The sequence below is a fragment of the Cynara cardunculus genome, unplaced genomic scaffold (assembly GCF_001531365.2).
Source record: "Cynara cardunculus var. scolymus isolate 2C unplaced genomic scaffold, CcrdV1 Un_Scaffold_2175, whole genome shotgun sequence".
In the NCBI taxonomy this organism is placed as follows: domain Eukaryota; kingdom Viridiplantae; phylum Streptophyta; class Magnoliopsida; order Asterales; family Asteraceae; genus Cynara; species Cynara cardunculus.
The window spans coordinates 34,707-58,064 of record NW_020201004.1 but is presented as its reverse complement, the minus strand read 5'-3'; the positions used below and the strand labels follow the sequence as shown (position 1 = coordinate 58,064).

The following is a 23,358-nucleotide window of genomic DNA, read 5'->3' as shown; positions in this document are numbered from 1 at the left end:
AGATAGATTATGACTGAGTTGAAGGGTTTGAGAGAGAGATAGATTATGACTGAGTTGAAGGGTTTGAGAGATAGATAGATAGATTATGACTGAGTTGAAGGGTTTAAGAGAGATATAGATTATAACTGAGTTTAAAGGGTTTGAGAGAGAGATAAAAGGGTTTGAGAGAGAAATAAACATAATAATTTGTTATTAGGACATGTGTCACCAAATTCCAATAGACGTGTCCAACTTGGTGGTTATCAATCACCTCCCAAATGCCCATCACCGATTCACAAATAAAGCTCTAACAGTTTTTCCCTGCAAAGTTTAATGTGCTATTGGGCTCTCGAACAACTATAGCTCATCAAGTTTGCAAGCTGTCCACATACCAAATTTAAGCTTTCCCTCTTCTTTTCTCTCTACCTTCTGCATTCCCTTATTTTCTCTATTTATGGAACGTCAAGCAACAAAAGGTAAATCTCATATCTATCTATTCTATATGTAAGAAAAGCCCAAAATTCTTGCTTCTTAACTTTTGTTTCTTTGGCAGTAAGAAAAGTAGTGCGACGATGGATGTGCGGCAGATTATGGGTGCCATTCTTACTTTTTCCATGTTTCTGATGCTTGCCAACATGATCAAAAGGGATCACTTTGATGCTGATGTTTTCGTAAGTATTTCTAACAATCATATCTTCCACTAAATTCTTCATAATATCCTTAACTTCAACAATTTTCACTAAATATTTTATCTTTACTTTCGTAAAATCCTTTAACTCAAAATTAATGATGTAATTGTAATGATTACAAGAACATAAATATAGGATCTACATTTTTTGTTGAAATATATTACTGAAAGATTAAGAAGAATATTTTTTTAAAATTAAAACCGATTATTTTATCTATTTCGTTATTTGGGCACGATTCAGTTATATAATTATATGCTATATATGTTTCCATCAAATTTTATTTGTTTCTACTTTTTTTTAGATCGAAACTAATTATTTTATTTGTTTGTAGGATCCTGTATTTTTTATTACTTTAATAAATTGTTTGTTGTCTTTGAATAAAAAATTGCAGATTGATGTCCCAATAATGACATCAAATGTGGAACAAGATGTCTTCAAAATTACCAAGCACAGTCTTATTCAACTTACTAATGAGACACTCAAAAAAGATGGCGAAAGGTTAAAGCTTTGTTGGAACAATTCTTTGCTACGTAAGTAATTAATTACATCTGGGTTCGTTTTTATCAAATGCTTACCGTGTATGCACTTATCAGCAAGAGTTAACATATTCACTTAATTAATTACCTTATCGGTAAGGTAAACATTTGTGACTATCAAAATGGATTGTTGGAAAGTGTAGGGTCTGTTCTGAGTTTTTGATGCCCTGGGACGGAATCACTAAAAAAAATACCCCTATTTTGTAAAAGACCACTAATTTTGATAACAAATCCACACACATTATGAGACAATCTAAAAACCTTTCTTCAATGGTTTTAATTCTTGAAACTCCATATAGATGCCAACTAACCATTTGAAATAAATTGAAAATCAACTACATTTAACATATAATATAAGAGTAGTTTGGTAATAGTATGCTCGTTAATTTAAGCCAATTCTCAAATTATTTTTAAAATTAGAAACTAATAGAAGCAAGAACCTATTAATTAATTCATTGCATAAACCTATTATATACATAGAGCAAAATAATAAGTTTTCAGTGATCGATTGTCACAAAATAAAATCCCATACAACATATTAATTATTGTATGTGATTATTAATTTTTTATCTCCCTTTTGTATTCGATTTAATGTCAACATATATCTTATCTGAAATAAAATAAAATTAATCGCATCCCACCATTAATATTTTGTTTTTTGTATTGATTATGAATGGATAAAAAACAACTAATTCCACAATTCATACATGTGTAGCATTATTAGGAGTGTTTTATTCAAATTTCTAAAAAACTAATTTTATTTTATAAACATGAAACATTAAAATTATAAATATACACAAGGCTAAGGTTATTTTATAAACCAGTAAAATCTAACAAACCGTATAAACCATGTGGTTTATTGTCTAATTGAATAAAATTGTTTCACGAAAGTGTTTAATATGATAAAATTGTTTTACATAGTTCTTTTCTTTGATGAAATTGTTTAATGTATTTTTGTTTCTATGTGAAAATGAAATCGTTTCATCTATTTCTCATGTTGATGAAATTCATGTCATATATTCTTGATTAATCAACCCTCATATATTCTTGATGAAATTGTTTTATGTATTATTGACTAATCAACCCTCATAATTTGAAAAAAATGAAAAATAAAATAAAAAAATGATTTGAATGAATGAAGTTTGTACAGTTTAGATTTAGATGGTATGTAAAATAAACTATCCCATATATATATATACCCAAGGCACGGGGTGTGGCACGAAGAGGTTAGCCAAATGCGTGACGCCCAGCACGCAAGCCCCCACGTCGTGCCTCGATCACGAGAACGTCGCTCGTTCCCTGCACGCCGTGCCCGTTCCCCGCACACGGCGCGCCCGTTCCCCATGCCGCGACGCGTCCGTTCCCCATGCCGCGGCGCGCCCGTTCCCCATGCCGTGCGCCCGTTCCCCCATGCGTTCCCCCACGCCGCGCGCCCGTTCCCCCACGCCGCGCGCCCGTTCCTCGCACGTCGTGCCCACTCTTGCCCGTGCATCGGCTAAACGGTGTGCCTATTTCAAAAATTATGACTCCTCAAAAAATCAATGTTTGTTCCTGTCACTTTGCTTTTTGTCCATAAGGTATATATAGAGGGGACCATGGGGTCTGGCTCCCCCCCATGTATATATATATATATATATATATATATAGAGAGAGAGAGAGAGAGAGAGAGAGAGAGGAGAGAGATAAAGAGGAGGAAAGACGAATGATCGTGTGAGAAACAAAGTTAAGGTGAGAAGTATAGGATCTTTGATCACATTTAATCTCAAACTCACTCATGAATTGTGTTTGATATAAGGATTGATCTAATACATCTCATCCTAATATGCATCCGATGGTGGAGATTCTTTCTTACGCTTCTCACCTTAGCTCTCCTTCTTACCGGAACCCAACCCGAGGAGAGAAATCTATTAATTGTTGGATATGATTTAATTATATTTATAATATGTAATTTTATTTCATATTGTCGCCATAAAATGTAGACTTGTTTAGGGAAAATCATAGAAAGGGAACTTCTAAAAGGAATGTGAGAAAACCGAATGAACAACGTGAGAAAACCAAATGATATTATATATAATTATATTGGAGGTCTTGGGTTCAAGCTTCTTCTATGCACATTCCATTTACTATTTATTTGTAGCACCGGTACGTAGAAGTACATAAGCCCAATCGATGCCCCTTGGGCCTATATCTCGACTAGGCTGGGTAAAAGCCTTCTCGCTCACTTATCCTGTAAGATTCTCGATTTTTGTTATGTCTGTTATCCCAGGTAAAAGTACAAGTTCTTGCCATACTCACTGATAAGAAAAGTGACATATAGTAAGCATTTGGTAAACGCCCCTAAGTTAACTCACTAAAAAACATTTTTCTTATGAAATATGCTTGTGATCGTACTGTTCGATTTCAATGTAGCAAAAGGCACAAACCACTCGGAAGGTTTTGTTACATTCTCATTAACAGACGGCCCCGAGTATCATGTTTCACAGGTTCGATCTCCCTCATTGTTCTTTGGAGTATTTTCATTTTATATTGACTATATATTTAACAAACTAGTTGATAAATTAATGGTTAACTGAAAAACTAGCTTTTGGTTAATAAACTAGTAATAAAATAATTATGTTTAGTGATAAGTTATATGACAATGTCAAATTACGAAAAAAAAAATTATAAAGTAAATAAAAAAAACCCATAAGCTATTTGAAATAACTTCTCAAAAATTTAGCTTATTGTTTATTAAACCCGACTTTTCCAATAAGCTCAAAACTGGCATGGTGCTATAACTCACATTGAATGGTTCACACAGGTTGCTAATGCTGTGCTAGTTGCTAAACATCTTGGAGCAACTCTTGTGCTCCCAGATATCATTGGGAGCAATGGTGAAAAAAGGTTGGTTCATGAATCATGATATTGAATTAGGCCGAACCATGCCAAACCAATCGGTCAATCGATTTTGTAGGGTCTGGTTTTATGGTTGACGATTGGACTGACACTTCATCTACAATCTTACAGGGGTTTCGATGAAATTTACGATGTTGAGAAATTCATAACAAGCATGAGCGGTGTAGTTCATGTAGAAACTCGTAAACATCCTGAACTGAAACTCGTTAGTGTAAGAGTTCCTTACAACGCAAACCGGAACTACATCCTGACAAATATCCAACCTCTATTTTATACCACACAATACTTGCGGGTTATAACCTATTTTCCATCGTCAACCACGAGCCAAGGGAAAGTCGACAAGGATATGAACCCGCACTCGTGTTGGGCGACGTTTGAGGCTCTCCATTTGAATCCCGAATTGCAAGAAGTTCTGGACTCGATCGTTGGGAAGATAAAGGGGCACGGATTGAATGGTCAATTCATCGCCATTGACTATAAGGGTGAGATCGTGGGGACAAGTGCTTGTCGAAATGACGGAATGAACAGGATAAAAAGCTGCTATAACCCGATGGAAATCGCACAATTTCTACGGAGGGTCGGTTATCAAAAAGATACGACGATCTACGTGACTGATCAATCGAGATCAGATAATGGCCTTAACGTGCTAAAAGATTTTTATCCGAACACATTCACAAAGGTACGAGCTTCCCTTTACCTCTACCTATATTGTTTTGATTTGACGGGTTGATCTATGCCCAAGAGTTAAGGGTGAGCTGACCCCATAAATTGTCAAATTTTGATTTTAGTATTATAACTTAAATTTCTATAAATGTATATTTTATTTGTTCCAAAGTCTAAATTATAACGCATTTACTAAAACTTGTGATTTCAATTTAAATGTTTGTACTTTTGAAACAGGACGACATAATGCAAGAAACCGAGAAGGGTAAGTCAGAATTGGAACTCAAGCTCATCGACTTCAAATTATGTTCGATTAGTGACGTCTTTGTGCCTGCAAAATCCGGTCTTTTTTACGCAAATGTTGTTGCAAACAGAATCGCAAGTAGGAAGACGGAAGTTTTTGTGCCAGCTCAAGTTACATCAACCTTAGCACGAGATCACATATCATCATACATATCAAAGAGGAGTCACCCAGCATACGCTTGTTTTTGTCCATAAACAAAAGCAAGCAAAATCGTATCGAAATCTAAAATAAAATATATGTAAAAACGCCTCTATTTGGTTTAAAGTGAAAATAAAGCGACTCTAAGTTAAGTCATATATTTTAACAAGACTACAAAAATAACCTTAACAAATTAACAACTGAATTGAAAATTAGAATTCTCCCAGTTGTATATCTAAATAATCCCTCTTAAAGTGGTCTATCGGATAATGCAATGCAACTTGCAAAAGCCAAATGGAGCATCGGCAGCAGCACAAGATTTATAATACAATCAGAAAAACAAACACAGAACACTAAAAAAATTCCGAATATGTACAAAATCCAATTTACAAACATAAGATTGGGGTTTATAAGGCAGTCAGTCAGTCAAATCATATACCAACTTGCTTTTACATGATTCAGCAGCTCAAGAGCCTATTGACGGTTGTATCGTTAGTATAAAACCACGACTGTCTCCATGTACATCTTGCTGTCTGCAAAACCAACCACACCCTTACAAAACCTCCTCATTTCCTCTCAATGAACCTGAACAAGCATCATCAGTTATATCCGGGTTTACAAACATAAGTTGCAACTAAAACCGTCTCTAGCCAAATGCTACTACAGTTTCAACGACTTTTGTGTGTGTGTGTAAGAGAGAGAGAGAGAGAGAGAGAGAGAGAGCAAGAAAAGGAGATGTACCTCCCATATTTCTCCTATGAGATGGTATGCATGACGAGATAATACTAGAAAAGTATTCACTGAAGGGCCTCCTGGAAACAGGTATCAATTTCCCAACAACTGCAAGAGGCCAACTGGTCATAGTAACCAATAACGGTAAGTTCGGCCAAATAAACGTATAATATATCGAATGCATAATCATAAATTCACATAAATCAACCAACCTGATTATGCCAATTCCGACAGAGACAAGCCACAACTGCCAACTCAGCCTAACGGTGGTCGTGAACTTTCCCAAGAACATGATTATGATGACCTGAATGCAAGATAAGTGATTACAACAAGATGCAAAGAGAGCATTTGTTGATTATTTAGGGAGAGAGAGAGATCTCACTTGAAGTAGAATAGTAAAACCAATAATTCCCATAAATAAGCGGTTTTTGGTAACTCCTTTGAAAACATTCATCTCGTCAGGCTTCCGAGCATTAAACTCATTGAATATCTGCATGCATTTAAATTGGTCAGCAACTTCCAGAATCAACAAGATGAACAGTTATAATCATCACCTGAGAAAAGACAAAAGCATTGAAAATAAGTGTGTTCTTCGTTTTCTTAGCATGCTCGTTGCTCTCATGCTCTAAATTCAGTATCTTTATGCCTTCAAAATTGAGTACATTGAGAACCATCACTTGGTATAGAGCCTGTAGTTTCACACAGAGGTATGGTATGGGGATTAGTAACTAAATATATATATATATAATATATATATATATATATTTTTTCACGGATATACCTGTATTAACAAGTTCCTCCACATAATGTTTGTTATTAGAGGTTCCCTGAAACAAAAACAAAAAGACTGATTTTAATCAACAAACATCATAAAAAAAAAAGGATATTGATGATTACAAACAAACTCTTACCTTCGACCAACTGGAGTTCGGTCCATGAGGTGATCTGTTGGAGGTTCAGTGGCCAAAGCAAGTGCGCCGAGAGTGTCCATGATAAGATTAACCCAAAGGAGCTGCAAAGAACACAAAAAGTAGAGCATCATTTGCATCCAATCTTTAATATTCTTAAGAAGAGTGGTAGAGAGAGAAACCTGCACTGCATTTAGTGGGACATCGCCTGAAGAAATCGCTGCGACAACGTTAATTACAAGGGCAGCAACATTTACAGTTAGCTGAAACTGAATGAATTTCTGGATATTGGCATAAACAGATCTTCCCCATCGAACAACCTGATCAACAAAATACAGTTTGGTTGATATTTTGAGTCTCAGTTTCAACCAGTCAATATAAGTGTGATTAAAAACAGCAAGAGCAACACAAACATAGCCCGGTCTATAACAAGAACATTAAAAGACAAAGGAAATATACCTTGACAACTGAAGCAAAGTTGTCATCTAATATAATAATATCACTGCTCTCTTTTGCAACTTCAGTTCCTTGGATACCCATTGCAAGACCAATATCAGCCTACACTCCCAAGAAATCACAAAATTATAATTTCATAACGAACTAAATGAAACACATGAATGACTTCTGTGTGAATTTAAGCATGCAAATGGTAACTCAATTTCTGCAAACTCTCTAACCTCATGTAATGCAGGGGCATCATTAGTTCCATCTCCAGTAACAGCAACAACATGCCCTTTCTTCCTCAGTGCTTGTACAAGTAATAGTTTATCATTAGGAGAAGACCGCCCCATCACCTGTTTCGCAAATTAAATGAGGCGTTCCTTTTTTTCATTTTACAAAGGGAAAAGCTGATTTATTTAGTACAATGGAACAAAAATCATATATATATATATACCGATATCTTCTCGGCAACTTCTAGCCTTTGTTCTTCTGACAATGCCCGGAATGCTTTCCCTTCAATTAGGTTTGGTTCTTTAGCGTCTGCATTTGACTCTAGTATTCCACATTCTAGTGCTATTGCTCTTGCTGTTTGAAGATTGTCACCCGTCACCATTCTTACCTGAAAAAGCCATTGGTTGCATCAACTCACAACAGTACCAGAGATTTCTTGGAAAATTAAAATTTTAATATTAAGCATCTAGAATAGAAGACATGCACATGATGACAGTCTATTACAACCAAAAAAAATGATCAGCAAACACATGCAAACATTCAATTTCACATTATCATTAGTCAAAATTCTGAGACGCAAGGACTTGTACTACCTTCACACCAGCCTTAATGCACAGTTGAACTGCATCTCTGACATTTGACCGACAAGGATCCTACAAAGAAAACCATATATTGAAACAAATTACACATGGCACTTGGTCAGAAAGGCAGATAACAGTCAAAAAATAACCATAAACCACACACGGGCAAAAGTGGCCATGAAGCAAAAAAATTTGCCCAATAATTTAACTTATGTAGTAGATATTCACCATCAGATACACATCTATTGGCAAAAAAACAAAAAAAGATCTACAACTAGATTTTGCATATATAGGAAAAAATCAACGAACCTGAAACATTAGAGACCAGATATACCTATACAATCCACCTTTTACCTCACATTTTTCCTAATTTTGTCCCTTGCCTTCATTTTGAAATTCAACAAAATCTAATGAAGTACTTAGAAGCTACTCCAGGACCCTCCAAGCAACATTATTACAAAAATGAACTAGGTCTGAACGTGCCTTCTCAAATGTGAATGTGATCATGCTTCAGTAGCAATATGCTATAAACTTATAGAACAAATTCATTTAGTGTTTTAAAATTCTCTTATTAGCTTTCACCTTTTCTCTGCTCCCAGAGGAGCTGATGAGGCCCCTCTTCAAATAAGATGCGCCTATTGGTCCAACCAAGAAAGACAAGGGATTTTGTTTTATTTTATTCTCGCTTTATGTTACTTTGAATCCTTAATATAAGAGGATCCGTTGTAGATTTAAAATAATATAGGGATTGTATGTATGGTTAATCAGATGAAAATTCTCACATTCATTCTGACAAACCCACAAAATAGCAAAAGATTATCACAACAATCACCTCAAGATATAGTGAAGAAAATTATGAAATCGTAATAATTGAGTGATGAAATGTATTAAGGCCCTGCAAGTACCTTCAAACCAACTATTGCTAGCAAAACAAGATCATCCTCAGGCATTTGCCAAATGCCTAGTTCCTCTTCATCATTTGGAACAGTTTCCCCTTTGCATGCTCGGTAGGCAATAGCAACACAACGCAAACTTCCAGCAGCCATAGATTCAATCGCTTTTTTATAATATCGCACCTGCAGAGAAGGCAAGTTGAGGAAACCAACCAGACATTTTAAACAACAGCTTGAAATAAACCATATGAACCTTTATCTATAAATCAGAATAAACAAACAAAAACGGTAGAGACGAGATGAGAGAATGCATGCTTTCTGATAAAGACAAATGGATCACCACAAGAACCATCAATAAAAATTGCAAAGAACAACAAATGATTACTTAACAAGATATAAGTATCATGATCATCCATCAGTAAGAGACTAGTTTCTTGAACCTTATCTCCATCCAAAGCCACCAAGCTCTCATTGTCATCCAGATAGCTTGTACATGCATCTAACAAAATTTCTGCGGCTCCTTTCCAGTGTATATGAACTTCAGAATTAGGCTGGAAAAAAAACAATAACAAAGACGGTAAATATTTTGAGAAAATAGCTTATACCACAAGCAGAGAACATACGAATCTGTGCTTTATCTTTCATAGGGAAATAAGCGTTGGAATATGTACATGACGATTAAACACTAGCACAATGTCCAGGCTTGCTTTGCTGCCGAAGCAGGATATGGTGATATAAATCTTGGCCAAAATTTGTCAAAATAGGCTTTTTTAAACTCTTGTAAATTTAGTTCATTCTAAGCATAAGAGTAGCTTTGTTCAGATTTTATCAATGAGGGAACAAAGAACGAAAAACATGTAGTTTGTGGGTAATCCATCATCAAATCAACAACCTGTCAGTAAGAAAAAACCTATAGAGCACCATGGAAGACATTTTGAACATAGATACCCTTGCCCACATAAATAAAAAAGGGATTTTTATCAGATAGATAATTTCTTCCTGCAAACTAGGAGGGACTAAAAAACATTTTGCTGTCCAGAAAGATAGATATCTTGATCAGTATCCTTCCAAATTATTTATATGATTTATTTATTGTCGGCTGCCAATAACAGAACCTTTGCTGTACAAGTGTATATGCATCTACGGTAAAACCAGCGTGTCCAGGGATTGCGGCAGAGATGAATACAAAAGAAGATTACTCCATTGATGGTCCACCAAGGAATTGCTGTTGAGCATAATGAAGTGATGGTATTTATTAACTACCATATCAGTTCGCCAAAGAATTTCTATGTCCATTGACAGTTCGCCAAGGAATTTCTATCCCCATTGACAGTAGGAAAGGCATTAAAGAAGTGCAGAGGTCTTGCGAGGTGGTCGTCGACCAAGGATTTCCATGTCCATGTTTTGTTCTTCTAGGCAAATCTGTTAATGGGGCCACCTTCGCCCAGTAGTCCTTGATGAGCCAGTTATGATAGTTCACTTAACCAAGGAAGGACTGTAAGTCAAACACCTTGATTGGTGCCACCCCACTCTTGGATTGCCTTCACTTTCTCCTCATTAGTCACGAGTCTTTTGTCCTTGATTGTGCTAAAAATCCACCTCTTGGGCTAACAAATATTTCTTCAGCGTTTTACATATAGTTTGTTGTCGCGTAGTACATGGAAAGCTTGTCGTAAATGTTCAACATATTCCTCCATTAGAGTCGTTTCGAGCTATATGGCTTGTCCACGAAAGGAACATTGGGCTGCTGTGGAACATATTTTTCGATATCTTAAAGGTTCAGCTGATGTGGGTCTCATTTATGGAGGAAAAGGAGACAGTTTTGTTGCTAGGTATTCAGACTCAGATTATGCAGCCGACCTTGACACTCGAAGATCATTAACGTGTTATGTGTTACTGTTGGACATGCCTCAGTAAATTGGAAAGCAAAGTTACAGCCATCAGTTGCTTTATCCTCCACAAAGGCGGAATATATGGCACTTACAGAGGCTGCCAAGGAAGGGATTTGGCTGAAGGGTCTGCTTGGAGATCTTGGGTTTCATCAAGATTAAGCTGTGATTTTTTGTGACAGTTTTAAGTGCTATTTGTCTTGCGAAAGATCAGGTGCATCATGAAAGAACGAAGCACATAGACGTTAGTTATCATTTCATACGATAAAAAAGAAGAGTTAAAAGTGAAGAAAGTGAGACCGATGACAACCCAGCTGATGCACTTACTAAACCTGTTTCTTTGAACAAGTTAAGACATTGTTTAGATCTCCTAAACATTGATAGCTGGAAGTAGAATTTTTCTGTTTAATACTTTAATAGAATTAAAGTCAAGGTGGAGATTTGTCGGGTGTGACTTTAATTCTGGTAGACAGCTGGTTGCTAGTTCTGTTAGTCTGTTATTTCTTTCCTGTTTAGCCTATAAATAAGTGGCGCTAATCATTTGTAATCTCTGTTCATTTTCATCTAATTCAATTTTCTGCCTCACGCATCTAAATTCTCTAAAAGATTTCTAGTAATTTCCTAATTAGATCAAATCCGGACATTCCAAAAAGGTTAAATGCTGAATGTGGTCCGGAGTTTGAGATGCAATATCTCAGGAAGCATAAGTGGAGGATCAAGACATACTTCCCATAGCTGAAGCTTTATTAACCTACGCTGATCAGAATGCACCATGTGTGATAGGTTATAAGCAAGAAAATGCTCTAATGGTCCAGCCAGAACGGGAAGGACCTATCCAAGAAGCAGCCCATGAATCAGAGAGCGAAGTGAGGGTCCTTTAGGTCTAAGAGAGCAAGATCTCAGGTACCTGGGATCCTAATCGGGATGCGCTGAGGGAAAATGTAAATGAGAGTGGCATGGAGTTTGTGGGTGCTCCTGATCATGATTTCTACTGATGAGTCAACTGCCAGTGACTGCTATTCATAATGTTGATGGTAATGCTTCTGCTGACGTTAACTCATCTAATGATGATGATGATGATGATGAGAATGGTGCTGATAGCTATATAATTGTTTCTGCATCACGAGTTCAAAATGTAATCACTCGGTTTACTAATGCAGAAGGAGAGAGGAGGACCGAGGGAGCTCAAGTTGAAAATGTTGAGAGTGTGTAGGTGCAAGAAGAGAAAAAGAATATGGTGAGCGTGTCACAAGGACAAAAGAACAGTTCTCTATCCACACCGTATATACTAGACGGGAAGCCACATCTGCTACTATATCTCATCCGTTGAGATATGGTATTGAACAAGACATTGTGGACCCAACAACGCATTTGCACACCCACCTATCCACTCACACATCTCTCAACAGATGTTTGCTTCATTTTCTCACGGTGATATAGCAAAAAATCTATCTAGCTCTCACTTGGAGGGTTTAGATATTGAACAAGGTAGACACCCACTCATGTCACCGACTTCTTTCTTTACACAATTGAGTCTAGAGCCAAATACAGTTATAGGTAGACTTTCTACTGACGATTTTGTAGCTCAAACCGCTAGTCTTTGTGACTTAGCCGAAATACCCAGAGTGGAGTCGCCTATAGGTTTTCTACAAGGATAGGTTAGAAGGCTTACGACAGCTAACGATATTCCAGCTCTGAACGTAGGCCACACAGTTGATTCAACTGTTGTGACAACTTGTAACCTAAGTGGTTCAGGTGTTAGCTTACCAGAATTTGTTTTCAGCAATACCTGAACGGCGCCCTAAAGGCTGTTCAAGATACTTTCATGGACAAGCTTTCTTCTATCAAACGAATGCTGAAAGGTAAAGACCCGGTTACTACTGACCCATCACCACAACCACAACCTTCTAATGATCTGTCAATTCATGAGTTGAAGTCTTTGTTGTATGAAAAATTACTTTCTCAACCTACCCTGAATTTGGAAGATGCGGATTTACTTGGGTTGTTACGACGGTCAATAGAACTTGAGCAAAATGTGGTTACAACAGATCATTTTAACCAGTTCAAGTCAGAGGTCTTATCCAGTATTAACTCTTTGTCTACAGTTGTTAGATCATCTTCTCCAACTACTATTGAGAATACTCTACAAAGATTGTCTAAAAGAGGTCAATCGTTGGAAGAAACTTGCAAGACACAAGCCTCAATTCTTAAACAGAAGCATGATGACCACGATTGTCCTGATCATCATGAGGGGGAGAAGCTTCATAGGTTAAAGGATCACATTATAGTTTGTATTATTCGAGGGATTGTAATTGAAGAAACTAGTGATGTTCAGGTTTCTGGTGGAATGTGCCTGAAGGAGAAAGAAGAATGGTACAAGCCATTTTGGTGAATGAAACTGATCCAACGGTTGAAAATCCTGAGGATGCAGCAGTTAGAGAGCAAGAGCTAAAAGCTATAAATGATATTTCACCAATATCATCTACATCGATCCTGATCCAGATGAGCCTGATGGTGATAAGACTGAAGAAGCAATGCTGAGAATTAAGGATGAAATATATACTTGATTTCATTCTTGATGAAGATTTTGTAGAGTTCGATGAATTTGAAGTTGATGATGTGGTCAACATGCCTGAACCATCAAGAACGAAGCAAGTAGTACAACCGGTTAATCCACCTGTTGTTGATCAATCAGAACCTGCCCCGGTATCAAAACCTATTGCTTTTCTAGAAGATGAAGAGAAGCAAACTTAATGAAGATCATAGAGTACATATACATGCTTAAAGCCCAATAACAGATGAGGAAGTATGTGAACACCAAGAAAAAGAGAGTTTCTATAAAGAAAATTTCAACCAAGAAGTTCTACACTTTATACTATCGAACATTCAAGGTGTTAAGACAAGACGGGAAAGAGTGGATGTTTACCAAGGCATACTTCACTCATCTTGTTCTAGAAGACTTAGAGTTTCTATATCATGAGAAGAGGCAAAGAACTATCAGACCTCAGAATGTAACTCTAGCTCTGAATGCGGAGAGGTTTATGAAAAGACAGGCCAAGTACTTCTTGATTACACATTTTCAGATGGGTGTTAAAAGCAATCAAAAGAGAGTTAATCTACTTCAACCTAATCAAAGTCTGCCAGAGATTGAAGATTTTCCAACCAATATGATCCTTAAAGATCCTGAATTCGGAATTGTATATCAGGATGCCAAGCTGAAGAAATGTTTCTTGACATTCAAAGAAGCTGAAAAATATTCAGATGGCACCTTGAAGCTGATCAGACAGAAATTAAACTTGAAGTTTAATGATGATGACAAATCCAAGGAGAAGATTGAAAAAGGAGATTGAGAGCTAATTGTCAGAGCACCGAATGTTATTCAAGACAGGTTGAGTTTCAGAAATGATCTAAGGAGAATTAAAATTCATCTTGGTCTTCGGAAGAAGTTAAAATGGAATGCTTGAATTCAAAAAGGAGAGAATGTATGACTTAGATTTCTTATTCAAGTCTAGGGGCTTAAAGTGTAAATACCCTGAAGGTATAAATAGTTTAGTTTACTTGTTTTGTTCAAGTCTTTTGATCATATTTGCATAATTGTATCTTCATTTCTCTCTCGGTAATATCAATACATTTGATGGCCAAATTGTGTTCTTTTTACTGAATCTTTGTTGTTATACTTGGATTTGGGATTAACAAAGGCCATATTATTAAACTAGAAAAGGAAACGACGAAGTACACAAAACAACAAAGCAAGAAGGCTAATTCTGCAAGGAGCAGAACACCGAACAAGACAAAGTAGCACAAGATAGACGTAGGAAACACAAAACTACCCGAAACAAGGGAAAACCAACCCAAAACCCAGAAAAAAAAAACAACCTTTATCTATGCCAATAGGAGCCGCTCAGCCACTCCAACCATGAACGCTTCCTGCTCTTAGCCCTATTGGAGATCCAAAAAAAGGAGGTCGGATTCGAAGATCATCTCCCTTGTATCAATCCTAGCGTCCCTTTCAAAAACCAAAGACGAAAAGACTGTTTCCTTTGCCAAAACTAAAGCAGACCCACTACCGCTGTTGCCAGCACCCAAAATCATATCTTCAGCCTATCTTCTTGATTGGAGATTTTCACCACAACAAGCTAAGATTGTAATCCACAACTGAGCAATAATCGGGCAGTCAATAAAACAATGATTTAGAGATTCTACATCACTGCTACATTTCGGGCAAAGCCTAGAGTCTAAATCGAAGCCCCTGTGAGCGACCAAAGGTATTGACTTTCTTTGGCAATAAATGAAGATGACTTTCTTTGGTACTACTGGAATCCCTCCTTACTCTCCAAATGAAGTTGTTGACTTTCTTTGGCACAAAAGAACACCAAAGGTATTTACGGCCCCATTGTGAGCAACCAGCAATCTATCAATTCCCTCGACTTTCTCACAGTAAAGACCCCGTTAGAATCTAAATCCCAAACCCACTTATCCTACCCACTGGTATGAGTCGAGATAGGCTGCCAATAGCCGCAAAAAATCCTCCAACTCTCGACTGGCTTCATTGTGTTAAAAAAAGCTAGAGGCGTGCACCTCAAGGCACGGCGTCTAAATTTCGTGTATGAGGCATCGCTTCCTTCTCCTAAGATGACGCGTGCGCCTTAAATATGTGAGGTTGTGATTAAGCGGTGAGACGGTGCGGTGATGAGATGGTGCGGCGGTTCACAGGCGTACAGTTTTACTAATCGAAGTGACATAAGTTTTTTATTTATTCATTGAAATAGATAGTGGGTTGCACTTGAATCAAAAAATGTTGATGCATTATATATAATAATATTTATCGTTCTCCCACTTAGTGTTGGAACCCAAAAGTCATATATATATATATATATATATCTGGGTCGATTATACTTTATATATTAATATACATATATATATATATACTAGGTTCGATCCCGTGTATTACACGGGATAATTTGAAAAAATTAAATCATGTCAGGAACTTATCTTACAAATATGAATGATCATCGAAAGTACGATGCAACTTTAGACTTGTACTCTTGAAATAACTCTGAAATATAACTCTGAAGTATAACTCTGAAAAATGACTCTTCAAACTTGAATTTAGAAATGAAACTATATCAATAATTAGTTAAAATGAAGTTAACCCTAGAATTAAATTAAATTTAGAAATAAAACTACATCAGTAAATTGATATTAAACTTAGAAGTAATTTAGAACGACTCTTCAGACTTATACTCTTGAAATAACTCTGAAGAATGACTTCAGACTTGTACTCTTGAAATAACTCTGAAGTAAAACTCTTTAGACTTCAGACTCTGTATAGGCAAGCCAGAAGCTCTGCATGCACTATGCAAAGGCTTTGAATGCACTATGCAAAGGCTTTGAATGCACTATGCAAAGGCTCTGCATGGTGCTCTACATGGTGCTCCGTCTGGAAAAGAAGACTTCAGAATTCGGGTGAGCTAACTCTGAAGAATGACTCTTCATACTTGTAAAATGGAAATAACTCTGAAGTAAATGCATTGAGATCCATTTTCGACTTGCCATAGTTATTGGTTGCTCCGGGATAAGCCTCCTATCGTCCATAGTTCTCAATCATTTCCACACTACTTGTGTCAAAGTTTTTGCCATCCTCCCCAACCTGGCTCTAATACCAAATGTCACGGAGTTGCTTCAACAAGCTCATGTGCAGCGCTTACTACTAACTCAAATATACTACAACAGACTTCACAAAGCTTTGAGAGAGAGAGAGAGAGAGAGAGGTTGAAAAAAATGTTGGTATTACTTGTACTTGTATGAAAGCTTAAAAAAATGTTTCGAGTTCTCGAGTGTGTCATGGCAAATGAATGCCACAACTTTATATAGGCCTCTACTTTTAAATGAATGGCCACTATTTACTTGCATCAACAGTAAAGATTACATCTCTAATCTTATAAAGTATATAATATGTACAAACGAAAATATTGCATACTAAAAGGCTAGAACTATGAGGAGGCTACTAGAAGCCACCACCATATTCCTTAAAGATGCTCGAGTCTGTGAAGAAATTTGGGAATCTTCTTAGTGGGACATCATACTATGTTTAACAAATGTACTATAAGGAGAAAAAAACCGACTTTGTAACTTAAAAAATAGTGATAAAGCATGACTTGCATCATAGGTAACTTACTACTCGAAGTAAACACGACATAGTTTCAAAAAACAAAGAGTAGAATTACCACTTTCACAGCGACACCACCTCGCTTTTTCTCTGAATTGAATGGGAATGCATGAACTACTGAAGACTCTGCCCTGACAACATCAAAATCCATTCCAAGCTGCATATCGCATAGGAATGGCAAGCATCACAAGATGTGCAAGACATGTAACAAAAACAAAATCAAGAGTTATAGATGGGCACTAACATTAACCCCCCACTGAAGAATAGCTTTCTCTGTTGGCGATCCAGAAACCTCAATATTTCCACCACCCTATCGAAAGTCATAAATAATTGCATGTTAGAAATTTTCAATTTTCAATATAGGCGAATATCACTATGATGTATCATGAGATACAAAAGTGTACTATATTTGTTTCATGCATATTACAGTACTTGATCCATCTAGTTACTCAACCCAATTTGTAGAGCACCAGCTACCATATCTAGGACATTGAATATTTGAGCAATTACATTACTGGACATAGGCATTTAGCAAGTCAATAAGAAAACAAAACAATGTGAACACAATCATTTATATGCAACAAACAACCATGTAACAATAAAAACATGATATAATTTGATAAAGGACAAACAGTTTTCAAGATATAAATCCTCATAATCTACCTCGGGGGTAAATACGCTGCCAGTTGTATTTTGAGCTATTCCTTCAATGAGAAGAGAGACAACTTTGGATGGTAATTCTGACTTATTATTTTGTGTGTCAATTTTCTTCCCGCAAATATAAGCTTCAACCACGGTCATCTGAAGAAAATAGCAAAGACATGAGACAAACTGCACACATACACACGATTAAAACCCACAATCTTTTTGTAGATCTCAAAACAAGACCATGTGTAACAAACGGAAGAAGTGAACTTCCCTTACAGCCAGTTAGTTTTACATCCCCCAAAACAAAACTTTTTTTCTCCATTTATATTATGGAGTGCATACTTCTTCTAAAAGGTGCTATGGAGTATCAAATGTATCTTTTTTAGAAAATTCCAATACAATAAATTATTTATATTACTTTTATCTACGCAAACAAATTTTATAAATGATTTCGGACAAGCAAGTCCGAATAACTCGAGGTTATCATCATTGTTCTCTTGGTTAGGACATACTCGTAACGCCCCAATTCCTACTTTGGGTGTCGTTACATTTTTATTGATACTACTAAGTCTTGTATATGAACTTGAAATTTAACTTTATTTATAATACTTAGCTTTATGATTACAAAAGAGTTCAAATACTAGCGAAAAACGTAACTCAATAGCTTGCTATTGATTAGAACAATACTTCTTCATGATATCCTTCTTTACTCATTCCCTGAGATACATACATAAGATACTTAAGATAAAAGCTTAGTGAAGAGTTATGGTTTCATGAATGTACAATTTTCGTGATGCTTGACAATTGTGAATAGTATTTCACTAAAACACTTGATGATGCACAAAATAATCTTTTTGTCATGCATAAACATTCTTTTGAGAACTCACTTGAAACATGCAAGTATGTCATACTTGTCTTGACATTTGCTAACCCCCCGTGTCCATAGAGGCTGCCCCATAAGGTTCGTTTGCAATACAACCCATCTTGTAATATCTCATACATTGGATATTTATGGTCATACATAACATGTAGAAACTTTTGTGCCTTGTGTAACACATACTTGTATCATAACATATAAACAATTTCATGTCTTGCGTGTAAAACAGATACTTGTATCAAAAACATGTCATCATGCATATCTTGAATATATTTAAGTGTATAACATTTTCAGGTAAAGCAAACATGCCAAAATATCTTGTAATGCATACTTTTATATAGCATATTAGACAATTAAGTGTGATATATATATATATATATAATTATATTAGAGGGTCTAGAGTGTAAATGTATCTCTTATATATATCCCTGATTGTAATCAGTATATACACACACAATTACCAAGTTTATCTTGGTATCAGAGCCGGCCCTAAACGCCCTACGGCTGCTGCCCTACCGCAGCCGGCCCTAAACGCCCAACAGTTGCTGCCCAGCCGGCCCTAAACGCCCTACAGCTGCTGCCCAACCGCAGCCGGCCCTAAACACCCTACAGCTGCTGCCCTACCGCTGCCGTCTCCCTACCGCTGCCATCACAAGGCAACCCTAAAGCTACCGCACCCGTCTTCTACCCTACGGCTGCCTCACCTTCTGTCCAATGACAACTGTTGCAGCTTTCACTCCAACCGAGAAAACCACCCATAACTCCCACAAGTTTGGCTTCACTTTATCACCAAACAACTATGGCTATTGGAAGACAATGGTTCAACCGTTCCTTGTCACAAACAACTTGTTCGGCTATGTTGATGGCACCATTCCTTGTCCACCGATGACTATCTCATCATCATCATCATCATCATCATCTGGAAAAGATGCCGACAGCACCACAGTGCCCCCACCACAACCGAATCCTAACTACACAGCATGGGTTTCCAATGATGCTCATGTACGGATGTTGATTATTTCTAAAATCTTTGAGGCGTCGTTCCAACACATTCAAGGACTTACCTCCCGTGATCTTTGGCTGTCTCTTGAACGTGCTTACGCTCCTCACACATCATCTAGGAAATACACCCTAAAAACTCAGCTTCTTAAACTAGAGATGAAGCCTGCTGAAACCTCCTCCGCATACCTGACCAGGGCTCAAGAATATGTTGATGCTCTCGCCAATATAGGCGAACCAATGAAAGAAAAAGATTTGGTGATGTTGGTTATCTCGGGTCTTAGAGAAGAATACAACGGGCTGAAGTCAACACTCCTTGGTCGCCAATTCCCAACTGCCTTTGCAGTACTTCATGGCCTGCTATCAGACCATGACTACATGATCAAGAAATCTGCAACTGGCATCTCTCCGCCTTAAGCATTCTCGACTGTCACGAACAACCGCAACTCAGCGGTTCCTGGTGCCACCTCGTCTACTCCTCAACCGGATCAACTTCAAGCTATTCAACAGCTTCTGTCACAACTTGGTCTTCAAGTTCAGCCTGTTAATGCACAGCCTGCATAGCCTGCACATGCCTTTTACACCAACAGATCTGGGAATAACCGTGGCCGTGGACGTGATTCTAGACGCGGACGAGAAAACTACAACAACAGAAGTCAAGGAGGAGGTAACCGTAATCAATTTAGTTGGGCTTCTAATCAAAACACTGTTTTTGGCACATGCAACAGGTGTGGGATTGGTCATATCCCGTCTCATTGCCCCAATCGAGACCCTGCTCCTATGAGGACGAGACAACCACCTTCTGCCATCTTTACAAATTACCGGTCACAAGCTTGGCTTCCGGATACARGCTCTAGCCATCATGTTGCACCGGACCTATCTAGCTTCGATAACTCTGAGGCCTACTACGGTGAGGACAACCTTCACGTTGGCAATGGTAAGAGTTTACCCATTCTACACATTGGTTCCTCACAACTTCATTCACCAAACAAAACATTTTCCCTTAAAGACATACGACACGTACGTGACATAAAACAGAACTTACTTTATGTTCAAAAATTTTGTTTTGATAACCATGTGTACTTTGAATTTCACTCTACTTTCTTTGCTGTGAAGGACAAGTTCACACACACTATCCTCCTCACTGGTCCAAGTAATGGTGGTCTCTACTCCTTCTGTCTTCCTCGGCCTCAGCCTGTTCAGAAAATGTCGTTTTCTACCACACGTGCGTCTTCCACCACATGGCACCAAAGACTTGGACATCCACATCCACAACTTTTGAAGTCCATGTTATCTAAATATCATTTACCTTTACAAAATAAGTGTGATAGTACTTTTTGTGATTCATGTTCTGTTGGCAAATCGTCTAAACTTCATTTGTTACCATCTACWTATAAAAGTTCGCACATTTTGGATTTGGTTTTCTGTGATGTATGGGGGCCCGCTCCTGTTCCTTCTTTTGATGGTCACAATTATTTTCTGCTRTGTGTTGATCATTACTCCAGATTTATGTGGATCTTTCCATTAAAACTAAAATCTGATGTTTATGCCACTTTTAAACGATTCCTTGCGATGGTTGAAAGGCATTTTCAAACCAAACTGAAATCTGTCCAAACCGACTGGGAAGGCGAGTTTCGGAATCTCTCCCAATTCCTCTCTCCTCTAGGCATCACCCATCGCCTCTCATGTTCCCATACAAGCGAACAAAATGGCTTTGTTGAACGACGACATCGACATGTTGTTGAAACCGGTCTTACTTTACTTGCTCAATCCTATGTTCCAAAACGGTTTTGGCATTTTACTTTTGACACTGCAGTCTATCTTATTAATCGAATGCCATCCAGAACCAACTCAAACACCTCACCATTTGAACATGTGTTCAAACACAAACCCGATTTTTCCTTTCTTTGGGTTTTTGGATGTCAATGCTACCCTCATCTCCGTCCATACAATAAACATAAAATTGACTTCCGCTCTACATCTTGTGTGTTCCTTGGTTACAGCACCGCTCATCATGGCTATCGGTGTTGCGACCCACAGTCTGATCGTCTTTACGTAGCCCATCATGTTCGATTTAATGAACAATCATTTCCTTTCCAAACATCTCCTCCAACCACTCCAAATCCTTACGTCTCCACCTATCCCAAATCTGACCTCCCACCCACCTCTTCATCTTCCACAGGACCTAATGAACATTATGCTCCACCAGAACCGACACCCTCCACCGCACCTACAATGCAAACTGTCCTACAAGAAACAACACCTACCACCACCCCTCCTAATGACCACCCTACGGCCCAACCACCCCTTATCCACACCTATCACCGCCGTTCCATAGTCACCGAACCACCACCGCAGCCTACCCCTACCCCCCTCCTCTACCACCGAACAACCCACCCGTACTCGACCACCCAACCTACGCCCCAATCCCAAACAAACCAAACCTTACAATGCCTCCTCATACCATACCCATCATCCTTCACCTGACACCGAACCGACCACCTTTACTATTGCTAACGGGTACCCTCAGTGGTGTACCGCCATGGCTGACGAGTATTCGGCGCTGATGCGGAATGGTACTTGGACATTAGTACCATGCGTTCCAAATTCCAACGTAATTGATTGCAAGTGGGTATACAAATTAAAAAGAGACCAAACAGGGGCAATAAAACGTTACAAGGCACGACTAGTAGCCAAAGGGTTTCGGCAGCAACCAGGCATTGATTATCAGGAGACGTTCAGTCCCGTGGTCAAATCGACCACCATACGTGTTGTTCTATCTCTGGCCGCAACACAGAAATGGTCTCTAAGGCAACTTGATGTGAAAAATGCCTTCCTACATGGTGATCTCAACGAGACAGTTTATTTGCAACAGCCACCAGGGTTCGTTGACCCGGACAAACCCGATCATGTTTGCCTACTTCACAAATCCTTATATGGATTAAAGCAGTCCCCTAGAGCGTGGTTTCATCAACTTTCTACGGTCCTTCATTCTCTTGGCTTTCAGGGCTCCAAAACGGACCCTTCCTTGTTCATTTACTCCCACAGGGGCACCATTTTGTACATGCTAGTCTATGTTGATGACATTCTTTTGACAGGAAACAACCCGGAGGCTATTGACAAAGTGGTACAACGTCTTAGCCAATCTTTTGCTGTTCAGGATATGGGTCGCTTGTCTTATTTTCTCGGTATTGAAGTGACCAGTCAGGGTCATGAAATGATTCTATCACAACGGAAATACATCCTTGAACTCTTGCAACGCGCAGGCCTGTCTAATGCTAAACCGACTTCATCTCCTATGACCACTAATGCTAATCTTGCTTTTGGTGATAGCGTTACGTTTGCTGATCCGGTCAAGTACCGCCAAATTGTGGGTGCCTTTCAGTATGTGACATTGTCTCGTCCGGATATTACTTTCGCGGTCAACAAAGTCTGCCAATTTATGCAGTCCCCCAATGAAAATCATTGGACGGCAGTCAAACGAATTCTTCGTTACTTGCAAGGCACTGCTGACTATGGTTTACGAATCATGCATGATTCAGGCACAATCCTTCATGCCTACACTGATTCTGCTTACAACTCCCTAACTGGCTTCTCCGATGCTGACTGGGCTGGTTGCCCTGACGACCGTCGATCCACTGGGGGATATGCTATYTATCTTGGTTCAAACCTAGTATCATGGTCTGCACGAAAACAAAGGACTGTCTCTCGATCATCAACAGAGTCTGAATACAAAGCTCTAGCCGATACTGTTGCTGAGCTCACATGGCTTCAAACACTACTGCG

At 38.1% G+C, this 23,358-nt stretch overlaps 2 protein-coding genes across 7 annotated transcripts in view; one reads left to right on the top strand and one right to left on the bottom strand.

Annotated features, from left to right (window-relative positions):
* The first annotated feature begins 340 nt into the window (after positions 1-340).
* LOC112502920 (protein MANNAN SYNTHESIS-RELATED 1-like) lies at positions 341-5,557 on the top strand. Its single transcript, XM_025106940.1, has 7 exons — positions 341-455; positions 533-650; positions 1,060-1,198; positions 3,614-3,687; positions 4,005-4,087; positions 4,211-4,778; positions 5,000-5,557. The coding sequence occupies exons 2-7, from the start codon at positions 552-554 to the stop codon at positions 5,258-5,260; spliced, it is 1,224 nt and encodes a 407-aa protein (XP_024962708.1). The 5' UTR covers positions 341-455; positions 533-551; the 3' UTR covers positions 5,261-5,557.
* Positions 5,491-23,358, bottom strand: part of LOC112502918 (calcium-transporting ATPase 10, plasma membrane-type-like) — a 35,214-nt gene continuing 17,346 nt past the window's right edge. For 3 of the 6 annotated variants that reach the window (XM_025106936.1, XM_025106935.1, XM_025106938.1), the window contains exons 18-34: positions 17,712-17,849; positions 17,293-17,358; positions 17,107-17,205; positions 9,431-9,541; positions 9,003-9,173; positions 8,110-8,169; positions 7,740-7,904; positions 7,522-7,638; positions 7,304-7,402; positions 7,027-7,164; positions 6,848-6,948; positions 6,718-6,763; positions 6,491-6,625; positions 6,319-6,426; positions 6,149-6,240; positions 5,946-6,058; positions 5,491-5,789 (exon numbers count right to left, since the gene is read on the bottom strand). In XM_025106936.1, the coding sequence (XP_024962704.1) occupies positions 5,758-5,789; positions 5,946-6,058; positions 6,149-6,240; positions 6,319-6,426; positions 6,491-6,625; positions 6,718-6,763; positions 6,848-6,948; positions 7,027-7,164; positions 7,304-7,402; positions 7,522-7,638; positions 7,740-7,904; positions 8,110-8,169; positions 9,003-9,173; positions 9,431-9,541; positions 17,107-17,205; positions 17,293-17,358; positions 17,712-17,849 (1,791 nt within the window). In that variant the 3' untranslated portion in view covers positions 5,491-5,757. The remainder of the gene's footprint in view (positions 5,790-5,945; positions 6,059-6,148; positions 6,241-6,318; positions 6,427-6,490; positions 6,626-6,717; positions 6,764-6,847; positions 6,949-7,026; positions 7,165-7,303; positions 7,403-7,521; positions 7,639-7,739; positions 7,905-8,109; positions 8,170-9,002; positions 9,174-9,430; positions 9,542-17,106; positions 17,206-17,292; positions 17,359-17,711; positions 17,850-23,358) is intronic. The other 3 variants (XM_025106937.1, XM_025106939.1, XR_003067802.1) reach the window with 2 other exon arrangements.